At 46.0% G+C, this 12,755-nt stretch overlaps 2 protein-coding genes across 2 annotated transcripts in view; one reads left to right on the top strand and one right to left on the bottom strand.

The window, feature by feature from the left end:
• The window catches only part of cog5 (component of oligomeric golgi complex 5), a 71,772-nt gene that overhangs the window by 46,226 nt on the left and 12,791 nt on the right, over window positions 1–12,755 (bottom strand). The window lies entirely within an intron of this gene.
• Window positions 2,488–4,661, top strand: LOC117725937 (G-protein coupled receptor 22-like). The gene is given in 4 exon segments (XM_034525826.1): window positions 2,488–2,574; window positions 2,871–3,017; window positions 3,610–4,627; window positions 4,630–4,661. Coding segments are annotated over 4 exon segments (1,284 nt in total).

Raw genomic sequence — 12,755 nt, 5'->3', positions numbered from 1 at the left:
GGACTCTGAATCCAACCAGACCCTTAATGCCAGTTTTTAGTACTTTATTTCCATAGCAATTTACACCCAAAGACAAATGCCACATTTTAGCTCTAGACCAACCAGCTAGATCTTGATCTGCCTTAAAACTGAGTGAGAAATTGTGTGGCCTGTGACAGTTAGTCAGTATATCATTTCATACACCAAGACATTCTGCAGAGAGCCAGTTCAGAGTTTTCAGTAATCATTTGCAGAACAACACATGACAAGAACCATCAAGATAAAAGGCATAGCATCGAAAACGGATTAAACACACATTTGGCGCACACACACAAAACCCGAGTGCTAACAGAGAGAGACAGGCATACAATTAGCACAGAGAGAGCAGTTATCTGTCGGGATGATAAATAAGTTCAATTGGGTGGGGGGGATGTGATGCAACATGCAGACCAGGGGTTAAGATCTGATTTCGATGAGACACATTTATTTTTCATACTTTTCTTTTACTGAAAATTGTCCATCCTTTCCTTTAGCAGGACCAGAGATGGAATAGGACTGAGGAGGACCGCAAGGGAAGGTGATGACAATGATGGGATAAGTCTTCTCTGGCAAGGATACAGGGGGGAGTACAAAGGCGGTGAATGTTCACGAGTCAAAGGATCTATGAGTGGTTTCCAAGGACTCTATGACTGATATCCAAGTCTCTGCCCTTTGGTGCAACTCTGTCTCCTCTTGGCTCACAGGGTCAATGACGGGCCAAGCCGAGAGGAACAACCACACAAGCTTTTTTTCTATTTCCCTTGGATCCTCCCCTCTCTACTTTCTACCTTCACTGTTTTCTGGAAAATAACATTTCAAACCTGATGACATAAAGTATTGTGGACCATATCAGGACAAAAATACCTGAAAAGTGGAGAGAAGTGGAGACAGCAGGATTGTTCTGGCACTGACCTCATATTAAAGCAGGGATGAGACTGGAGGCAACGCTCCAAGCACAACGCACAATGATGAGACGGAGCTATTCATGAAAGAGAGCATTGATCATAGTGCGCCACACTGATGTTGCAAACCACATGCCCCCCAACGAGGGGCGGGTGTGTATTGTTTCACAAACAGACTTTTCCCTTCGCCTGAGTGGAGCCAGTATCCCTGAAGCTAAAATTCACAGACGTTTTGTTGTCCATCAAATGTTAACGTTCACAGAGGGGAATGTGAATCAAGAGGATAAAGGGAAGACTGATCTCGTCAGGTCAGAATATGGTGGAACATGCTCCACCAAGTTTCTTGTGACTGCTTGGATCTTTGCTGAGCTGGAGAGGACACTGCGGGGAGGGAGTGGTGAGTTTAAGCCTGATATCGCAGTCAAAACCTTCCATAAGTCCATAGAATACATATTCTAGTGTTCTCACATTGTGTTTGTTCATGCTTAGCAAACAAAACCAGGACAGATTATTTTAACTTGTTATCCTGTGTGATTTCTGAAACATTGGTGAAAAATGTAAAATAACTCCCATCTCTGTAATTTTGGAAAAGGTGTCCGTATGCTAGAAATTAACTAGTTCCACCAATGTCTGACCACATCTGAAAGAACTTGTCCTTCAACTGTTCATAACAGCAACAAGGCACAACAAATCTGTTGTCATAGAGAGGGGCGAAACGACAAAAATTAAAATAATAATAATAATAATAATAATAATGATGTACACTTTTATTAATCCCACAGTGGGTACATTCTTCTCTGCATTCAACCCATCCTTAGTTATTAAGGAGCAGTGGGCTGCAGTGAAGCGCCCGGGGAGCAACTGGGGGTTCAGTGTCTTGCTCAAGGGCACTTCCACATGCAACTATAGGGAGAGGAAAGGAATTTACAGTGTTTCACTCAGTGGAACACATAAAGAAGACCAATCCTGTATACCTTCTCACTTATGCACACCTGGTCGCGCACGAAAGCGGTGTGCTTGAAGGATTGTCTGTTTTGGACAATTCCAAATTTAGTTTGAACTGTTGGTCTTGTTGGGAATGTTTAGTAGGAGGGGATGACTTCCCAACACAAACTAGAAATTAGTGTGACACTCTCTACCAAACATTGACAATATAGCACTTGCACACAGTGCACACAAATATCAATAATGCTACCAGACAGATTATGCAGTGATGAAATAATACAACGAGTGCACTTTTCTGTGAGTCCAAAAACAACACAGATACTAAAATATTCTGGAGCAGTAGTGTGAAGAGAGGTGAATGTCAGATTATCAGTAGCCCAAGTTTCCTGTATGGTAACCCTAATTGGAGCCTCATTGCCTGTTTACAATACATTCTGAAAAAGAGAAGACCAGCTGTAAGTTCACTGGTCGGGGGACACTTTTGCAAATCGTTGTTTGAAAAGATCTGTTAGAATTTTATAGGATTTGAATATTAATTGATTTTTTGTGCAAACCGCTCTCCAGGCCTCTTCCTCCCATCAGGGTAATGCACACATCCTCAGTGTGAATCTCTGCAGTCACCATGAGCAACATGACGGTCCTCGAAACAGCTGAACCCTATGACTTTGACATGACCTCAGACACGCCCATCTACCCAATCAGCTTCCAGGTAATGCCACACCTCACATGTTTTTATAAAACAAATTAATGTGGCATGACAACATGATATGTTCTTGTTAGCAAGTCAATCCACAGATCTTCTTGGGTATAGGATATTTTCAGGAAACTGGTTACTGTCCGGCTCATTAATGGGTTTGAGAATTAGGATTTTGGATACTAAAGTAAGTAAGAAAGAAAACTTCCTGGTATTATAAAGTATAAACTACCACATTATGATCATGCATTATTATGTCTAAAATAACATTCAATATCACACTAAATGCCACTATGTTCTTTTTGTGGTAGGTTTCTCTGACAGGCTTCCTGGTTTTGGAGATAGTTTTAGGCTTGAGCTCCAACCTCACTGTGCTTGTTCTCTACTGTATGAAACAGAACCTCATCAGCTCCGTCTCAAACATCATCACTATGAACCTACATGTGGTGGATGTGTTGGTGAGTCCCTCTATTAACATCTAAAACCTACTATTTTGCCAAGAGGAATTTACCATCAAGTGGTTAGACACTGAGAAGCACACTGAGTGCTAGAATAAGGGGACTGGAAGTTTCAATCAGTTCATATGCTTCTGCGCCTACACGTTGAAGAGGGCAGCGCCGTGCGACTGGTTTTTTGTCCACTGCTTGATTTACTCTACTAAGTTGCTGAATGCAGCAACGTTAGCTTCACTACTTAAACCAGATGCTGATACAACCTTCTCCACTGTGTTTATTAGAACTATCATACAGGGCAAGTGGACGCTTTTCCTTCTCATTGGTACTAAAAAAAAGAGGACACTGGGATTAGACAGAGGTTTGGTGCAGTGCCAGTTCAAAATGGGCAGAATGTTTTGCCTGTGGAGTTGCTGCTTGCAGCTTTCTCAATTGAAATTGAAAGTATGGACTCTTGATTGATATAATCATATTATACACTTTAGAATTGCAAGCATTGTGTTCTAGTTTTAACTGGTGCTAACAAAAGAATCTCAAGATTTGATGAAAACTAATATAATGCATTGGGTTGTGACCTGGATTCCTGTCTTCTTTCCAGGTGTGTGTGTGCTGTATCCCGCTGACAGCAGTGGTGGTGTTGCTTCCTTTGGAGATGGACACAGCCATGATCTGCTGTTTCCATGAGGCCTGCATCTCCTTTGCAAGTGTAGCTACTGCTGCTAACGTCCTGGCCATTACTGTAGACCGCTATGACATCTCAGTGCGGCCGGCAAACCGTGTACTTACGATGGGCCGGGCTGTAGTTCTACTAGGGTCCATCTGGGCTCTATCCTTTGTCAGTTTCCTGGTTCCCTTCATGGAAGTCAGCTTCTTCATCAACTCTGGGTCAGACCTTGTGAACCAGACAGCAGTCACAGTGGCTCATCCAAATGAGTATTACACAGAGCAGGGTTTGTACTATCACCTGCTAGCACAAATCCCAATATTCTTTTTTACAGCTGTGGTGATGCTTGTGACTTACTACAAAATTCTTCAGGCACTTAATATTCACATTGGTACACGCTTTCAGCACCACTTACCTAGAAAGAAGCAAAAGAGCAAAAACACCATCTCTCTGAGCACTGCAACACAAGCAGAGTCAACAGACGCTTCACATAGCAGCACAGGAGTCAGGGCAGGCGGCAATGCACCTTTGGGCATGCGGGCGTCAGTGTCAGTCATAATTGCGCTCAGACGAGCAGTAAAGCGTCATCGGGAGAGACGGGAGAGGCAGAAACGAGTCTTCAGGATGTCTCTTCTCATAATCTCCACATTCTTACTTTGTTGGACCCCAATAACTGTGCTCAACACCATCATCCTGAGCACTGGTTTACACAGTGATTTAACTGTTCGCCTCCGCTTAGGCTTTCTGGTGATGGCCTATGGAACCACTATCTTTCACCCGCTCCTCTACGCCTTCACTCGACAGAAGTTCCAAAAGGTTTTGAAAAGCAAGATCAAGAAAAGGGTGTTGTCTGTAGTAGAAGCTGACCCTACGCCAAACAAAGTAGTCATCCATAACTCGTGGATTGATCCGAGGAGAAATAAAAAGGTTACCTTTGAGGACACGGAAGCCAGACAAAATGTCTATGCTCACAAGAGGTAGAGTAATGGGATTCACTTAAATATAAATATGTCCTATCTGTAGAGTTAAAATGAATTGGTTTCATTCCACTTATAAAAGTAAAGTAACTGAATATGGCAAATCATGTTGAAAGCTGATCTTTGATAGGGAGGTTTGTTTATCCAAAGAGTGAGGGGGAAAGTATTTGCCGGAAAAAACCCGGAAGAAATCCAACTATGGAGAAATATACTACAAGCCTAAACAAGTTAAACACACATGTGCTCATTAACAATGGAGTACAGCAATCATGAGCAGCTTACTAAATGATGACTTCAGAAAAGACCTGTTCCCTGAGATCAACGGAATATAAAATACAGGTGAGGAATTTCCTTGAAATAAGTGTAGTGGACCTTAAACAAACTCTCTCTCCGACTCGGCCCAATTAAAACAAGACCAGAAAAACATCTTTTGCAAAGTTTGCTACGCACCAGTCATACTACAGCCATATTTGGAGTGCAGGCTATTCTTTGTCATTAACCAGCACAACAGGCCTTTTTTCTTGTCCACCATACAAGGACTACAGACTATGATACAGAAACCTGTGCACAGTGTATTGTTTGTGTTTACGCCTGTTTAGATATTAAGCCAGGCCTATTTAGATAAGATATAGGCCTATGTTTAGGTTTATTTATCTTTTCTCTCAAATTTCAATTGAAACTGTTATGTTAATTTTGCACTAAAGTTCGTAATAAAATTAGAAAATACTCAGTCCTTTTCATTTGTTGAATATATGATTTGCACAGTAAACAAAATAGAATTTAACATGACGTAATTTCATGTGGACAATGATATATTGTGATATATACTGTTATCAAGATACAAAATTACCTATATTGTGATTTGGGCCATACCATTCAGCCCTACAATTCAGCCATAACTCCTGTATCTCAGCAGCTTTCGCATGTTCTCTGGTTACATTACATTACATTACATGTCATTTAGCTGACGCTTTTATCCAAAGCGACTTACAATAAGTGCATTAAACCGTGAGTCCAAACTCAGAACAACAAGAATCAAGCAAGTACAATTTCTTCAATAAAGTTAAACTACAAAGTACTATCCGTAAGTGCCATTTAAGTGCTACTAAAGTGCTATCGGTAAGGGACATTTAAGTGCTACTACGGCATTTAAGTGCTACCTATTCAAGGTATAGTCGAAAGAGATGTGTTTTTAGTTTGCGCCGGAAGATGTAGAGACTTTCTGCTGTCCTGATGTCAATGGGAAGCTTGTTCCACCAATGAGGAGCCAGCACAGCAAACAGTCGTGATTTAGCTCGAAGTGAAGGAGCTACAAGCAGATTGGCAGAAGCCCAGCGAAGTGAACGGGCTGGGGTGTACGGTTTGACCATGTCCTGGATGTAGACTGGACCCGATCTGTTCGCAGCACGGTACGCAAGTACCAATGTTTTGAAGCGGATGCGGGCGGCCACCGGTAACCAGTGAAGGTCGCGGAGGAGTGTGGGTAAATTTCGGTCGGTTGAAGACCAGTCGAGCAGCTGCATTCTGGATGAGCTGTAGAGGTCGAATCGCATTAGCAGGTAGACCTGCCAAGAGGGAGTTGCAATAGTCCAGCCGTGAGATGACCAGAGCCTGGACCAGAACCTGTGACGCCTTCTGAGTGAGAAGGGGTCGTATTCTCCTGATGTTGTACAGCATGTACCTACAGGAGCGTGTTATTGCAGCAATGTTGGCAGTCAGGGAGAGTTGACTGTCGAGCGTCACTCCGAGGTTCCTGGCAGTCGGAGTCGGAACCAGCACTGAGTTGTTGAAGTTAATAGTTAGGTCGTGGGTGGGAGAGCCTTTTCCTGGAAAGAGGAGAAGTTCAGTCTTGTCCGGGTTAATTTTCAGGTGGTGTGCGGACATCCACTGAGAGATGTCGGTCAGACAGGCAGAGATTCGTGCTGCTACCCGTGTTTCAGATTGGGGAAACGAGAGGATCAGTTGGGTGTCGTCAGCATAGCTGTGGTAGGTGAAGCCATGCGAGCGAATGACAGAGCCAAGAGAGTTGGTTTACAGAGAGAAGAGAAGAGGACCAAGGACTGAACCCTGAGGGACCCCAGTAGTCAGAGGACAAGGCTCAGACACAGATCCTCTCCAGGTTACCCGGTAAGAGCGGTCGGTGAGGTAGGATGAGAAGAGTGAGAGCGCGGTGCCTGAGATACCCAGGTCAGCATAGAAAAGAGACAAATGGTAATGTACAGTCATAGAATACCTCGGTATTGTTTGTCACCATTTGTAATAAACAAAAAAGGTACAATATATGTCAGTCTCCCTATGATGTTACAGATCAAACCAGTGGAGGTCCAAAATTGAGATGTGAAATTTAATGTATCAGAGAAGTCTCCACTGTGTCTTGTATTGTAGGGAGCTTTTAAGTCTATTGTTCAAACTAATGCCTTGTCAACACGTATACGTATATTTTATAAAACTGTCCGTTTAAATGATGTATTCTGTCCACATGCCCTTTGTTAAAAAAAATATTTTCATCTACACCAAAAAAAAAAGGAAAGAAGCACAAACGACTCCAAACTTCCACCATGCCGGTAGGTTGCGATTAGGGTTGCAAAGGGGCGGAAAGTCTGGAAAGGGCGCCGCCTGCCAACTCCATAGTTCTCCTGAGAGACTTCAACGCTCACGTGGGCAATGACAGAGAAACCTGGCAGGGCGTGATGGGGGTCGGGAACAGTGCCCATGGACTGGCAGACCGGGGTGGTGGTTCCCATCTTCAAGAAGCCTACCCCAAGCGAAGGAGTTCAAGTATCTCGGGGTCTTGTTCACGAGTGAGGGTAAGGTGGAGCGGGAGATCGATAGGCGGATCGGTGCGGCTGCAGCAGTGAAACAGGCGCTGTACCGGTCCGTCTTAGTGAAGAGGGAGCTGAGCCGGAAGGCAAAGCTCTCCATTTACTGGTCGGTCTACGTTCCAACCCTCACCTATGGTCACGAACTCTGGGTCGTGACCGAAAGAACGAGATCTCGGATACAAGCGGCCGAAATGAGCTTCCTCCATAGGGTGGCCGGGCTCAGCCTTAGAGATAGGGTAAGGAGCTCGGACATCAGGGGGGAGCTCGGAGTCGAGTCGCTGCTCCTTCGTGTCGAAAGGAGTCAGCTGAGGTGGTTCGGGCATCTAGTCAGGATGCCTCCTGGACGCCTCCCATCAGAGGTTTTCCGGGCACGTCCAACTGGTAGGAGGCCCCGGGGAAGACCGAGGACACGCTGGAGGGATTATATCTCCCGGCTGGCCTTGGAACGCCTCGGGATCCCCCAGAATGAGCTGGAAAGTGTTGCGGGTGAGAGGGAAGCCTGGGTCGACCTGCTGAACCTGCTGCCACCGCGACCCGACCCCGGATAAGCGGGTGATAATGGATGGATGGATGGAAGGGGCGGAAAGTTTCCACGGGAATTAAAAAAAATAAATAAATATGCCTACGTTTTTTTGCAAAAGCATATAACAGGGAACTTAAGTGTAGTTGAGAACAAGACTATGCACACCTAGCTCAGCTGGACCCTGAATGCAGCTGGTTGTGAACATTGTCTGCCAGAAACATAAAACGTTCTGTTGTTTTTGTCATCAGTGTTGCATCTGAACGTTTCAGCCCTATGCCTGGCAAGTGTGAGAGCGCCGAGTTGCGTAGAGGCCAAGAGCGGTATTGCAGACAGATAGAGATTTCAATTATAGCTCGCAACATATTAAACAAAATAACTGAACTAGTTCATTTTTTGGAGCTGTGAACTTAGTTCAACATTTCGAATTATGAACTATGAACTGAACTAGTTCATTTTAAAATGTGTGAACTATGAACTGAACTAGTTCATGTAGAAAGTGAACTTTCCCAACACTGTTTGTTATTACCTAGAATATTGATTACTTGGTAAACTGAAGCCATGTTCATTTTAATACCAAGTTTATTTGTATACAGTAGACTAACTTTTTACAGCAGTGAGGAGGACGTTGATGGGGTCCAGGAAGAAAGCATTTAGATTCATGGAAAAACACAACAAAAAAAAAAAGTGGGTTGGGGGTGGTGATCATAGGGAACACCTTTTTTATTCAACGTTCATGTTTTTGTTGTTCGATGAAAGAATAAAGTTCTACTCACAAAATGTCAAAAAAGTCAAAAATGTCATTTTTAAAAGTTGTATTAAAAATGTTTGCATGCATGTCTGCTTATGACAGGGTAAATACAGTTAAATTACCCCAACATTTTCAGTTTATTCCTGTTAATTCCCGTTAATTCCCGTTAATTCCCGTATATTCCCGTTAATTCCTGTGGAAAGTTTCCAACTGAATATTCCCGGAAATTTTGCAAACCTGTTTGCGATACATTTATGATTTTCACCACAAATGAATGAATGGAACAACTACAGAGGTTGGAATCAATTGAAGTGAAATGATTTCATGTTCGAACATAAGGTGGCTCATAAGTGTACCTGGTACCAGAACACCTTAGGCCGGAGATCAATGATCGACTTTGTAATCGTATCATCTGATCTGCGGCCGTATGTCTTGGACACTCGGGTGAAGAGAGGAGCAGAGCTGTCAACTGATCACCACCTGGTGGTGAGTTGGATCAGATGGCGGGGGACTCGGCTAGAGAGACCTGGCAAGCCCAAACGTGTAGTGAGGGTGAACTGGGAACGTCTGGCAGAGGATCCTGTCCGGGAGGTCTTCAACTCCCACCTCCGGAAGAACTTCTCACAAATCCCGAGGGAGGCTGGGGACATGGAATCCGAGTGGACCTTGTTCAAAGCCTCTATTGTGGACGCGGCTGCTCGGGGCTGTGGCCGGAAGGTCATCGGTGCCTGTCGTGGCGGCAACCCTAGAACCCGGTGGTGGACACCGGGGGTGAGGGTAGCCGTCAAACTGAAGAAGGAGGCCTTTCGGGCCTGGCTGGCCCAGGGGTCTCCTGAAGCAGCTGACGGGTACCGGCGGGCCAAAAGGGCTGCAGCGACGATGGTCCCGGAGGCTAAAACTCGGGCATGGGAGGAGTTCGGGGAGGCCATGGAGAAGGACTTTCGGTTGGCCTCAAGGAAGTTCTGGCAAACCATCCGACGGCTCAGGAAGGGAAAGCAGGGTCTACCCCAGGCTGTTCTCAGCAGGGGGGGGGAACTGCTGACCCGGACTGGGGACATCGTCGGGCGGTGGAAAGAGCACTTTGAGGAACTCCTAAACCCGGCCAACATGTCCCCCGGAGAGGGGGCAGCGCCGGAAGACTTTGGGGTGGATTCACCCATATCCCTGGCAGAGGTCGCTAAGGTAGTCAAAAAGCTCCTTGGTGGCAAGGCGCCAGGGGTGGATGAGATCCGCCCTGAGATGCTGAAAGCGCTGGACATTGTTGGGCTGTCTTGGTTGACACGCCTTTTCAGTGTCGCATGGGGGTCGGGAACAGTGCCCATGGACTGGCAGACCGGGGTGGTGGTTCCCATCTTCAAGAAGGGGGACCGGAGAGTGTGCTCGAACTATCGTGGTATCACACTGCTCAGCCTCCCGGGAAAAGCTTATGCCAGGGTGCTGGAGAGGAGGCTCCGACCGCTTGTCGAACCTCAGATTCAGGACGAACAGTGCGGTTTCCGTCCCGGTCGTGGAACAGTGGACCAGCTCTTTACCCTCGCAAGATTACTGGAGGGGTCCTGGGAGTTTGCCCAACCAGTTTACATGTGCTTTGTAGACCTGGAGAAGGCTTTCGACCGGGTCCCTCGGGGGGTTTTGTGGGGGGTGCTGCGGGAGTATGGGGTGCCGGACCCGTTGGCACGGGCCATCCGGTCTCTGTATGCCTGCAGTAGGAGCTGTGTTCGTCTCCTCGGTAGTAAGTCAGACACGTTCCCGGTGGGTGTTGGCCTCCGCCAGGGCTGCCCTTTATCACCGGTCCTGTTCGTGACCTTCATGGACAGGATATCTAGGCGCAGCCAGGGGGCGGAGAGGATCCGGTTCGGGAGTCTCGGGATCGCCTCTCTGCTGTTTGCGGATGATGTGGTCCTGTTTGCCTCCTCGGACCGTGACCTCCAACATTCACTGGGGCGTTTTGCAGCCGAGTGCGAAGCGGCAGGGATGAGAGTTAGCACCTCCAAATCTGAGGCCATGGTGCTCTGCCGGAAACCGGCGGATTGCTCCCTCCAGGTGGGGGCAAACTGCCTACCCCAAGCGAAGGAGTTCAAGTATCTCGGGGTCTTGTTCACGAGTGAGGGTAAGGTGGAGCGGGAGATCGATAGGCGGATCGGTGCGGCTGCAGCAGTAAAACAGGCGCTGTACCGGTCCGTCTTAGTGAAGAGGGAGCTGAGCCGGAAGGCAAAGCTCTCCATTTACTGGTCGGTCTACGTTCCAACCCTCACCTATGGTCACGAACTCTGGGTCGTGACCGAAAGAACGAGATCTCGGATACAAGCGGCCGAAATGAGCTTCCTCCGTAGGGTGGCCGGGCTCAGCCTTAGAGATAGGGTAAGGAGCTCGGACATCAGGGGGGAGCTTGGAGTCGAGTCGCTGCTCCTTCGTGTCGAAAGGAGTCAGCTGAGGTGGTTCGGGCATCTAGTTAGGATGCCTCCTGGACGCCTCCCATTAGAGGTTTTCCGGGCACGTCCAACTGGTAGGAGGCCCCGGGGAAGACCGAGGACACGCTGGAGGGATTATATCTCCCGGCTGGCCTTGGAACGCCTCGGGATCCCCCAGAATGAGCTGGAAAGTGCTGCGGGTGAGAGGGAAGCCTGGGTCGGCCTGCTGAACCTGCTGCCACCGCGACCCGACCCCGGATAAGCGGGTGATAATGGATGGATGGATGGGATGATTTCAGGTCAAACTTGTTTTTGAAAAAGAGACAATGCCAGCAATCTGAACATGTTTGATCTGCACTTTATCAACAGACATAGGGCTGACACACTAAAGGGCATAAAAAGAACAGTTCAGTAAAAATGTCCCTCTTAACAGTAGTAGACACATGGGTTTTACATGACAATTAGGCAATTAAGTGCATATATTAATAGTCTTTGAATTTCAGAATTTTTTTATAACCGCTGTTATTTACAATTGTTGCACATTTGGAGACCAATATGTCATTAGCTTTGCATATCATGCAAAATTTCATGACAGTAGTAGTTGAGAAATTTCAGTCTGTGCCAAAGTGGTTGACCAAAAGTGTGTGAGCATAATTTTGTATATATCAGCTAAATAGTGTCTATATCATGCATTTTATGAAATAATTTCCAAATGTGGTAACCCTCTGGTGAAACGAAATAGCACTAACATTAAACTACTCTCTTTAAACCCCACTGAATTGATTCCAGGACCCCACACTATAACACAACACAAAGCAACAAAGCCCACTTAAGAAACTGTTGGACAACAACTGACCGGCGCAGCAGAGACAAGAAACAGACACTGTATCACCTTTCAGAGATTGTTGCTGTGCTGGAGTATATGACCCCATATAAAAGGTATTTGCAGCCAATGGAATTTGAAGGAGCCTCTTTGTGTGTGTGTTTGTGTGTGTGGGGGGTAGGTATGAGAAGTGGTCATAGGCTAGCAGGCACAGGCTGCTAAAAAAAAAAAAACACTTCCTTTTGAACCCGCTCTGTCACTCTTAAGGCCTTGTGATAACTAAGGGTTGTACGGCAAATAGATAACTGGTGGCGGTGACCTTAAATGCATCAATATCACTTTTCCTTTGCTGACACCATAAGGTCACAGTCCTCTGAACCTCTAGCTATTGTAAGATACTCATTCAAACAAGAGCATGAGCAAGTCTATGATGAAGAGCCTAAATCAAAAGTTACCTGGGATTGAATGGGTCACTGTTGTGACCTCATCATACAACTCATCAAAAGGGCATGATTGAAATTATAAAAGTACCTCCTTTATGTGATGTATTTGCATGTTGGGGCTGGATATTCGACAGGCATGTATGCTTTAAAAGTACTAAGATCTTCTAAGTGCATAGTTTCAAGCTGAACCCTTGCTGGAGAGAAAGGCATTTTGATTCAATAGAATTGGGGCTTGCCAAAAAGATTGTGATGACCTTATTGGTTGTACTGCATTTCAGGAACTAGCAGGTTTCGAGTACTCACTTCACAGAATCTTTAACATGCATGCATCGT

This window comes from Cyclopterus lumpus, chromosome 23, assembly GCF_009769545.1.
Source record: "Cyclopterus lumpus isolate fCycLum1 chromosome 23, fCycLum1.pri, whole genome shotgun sequence".
Classification (NCBI taxonomy): Eukaryota; Metazoa; Chordata; class Actinopteri; order Perciformes; family Cyclopteridae; genus Cyclopterus; species Cyclopterus lumpus.
Note: the sequence above shows the minus strand (reverse complement) of the source record. Positions and strands in the feature narration are given on the sequence as shown.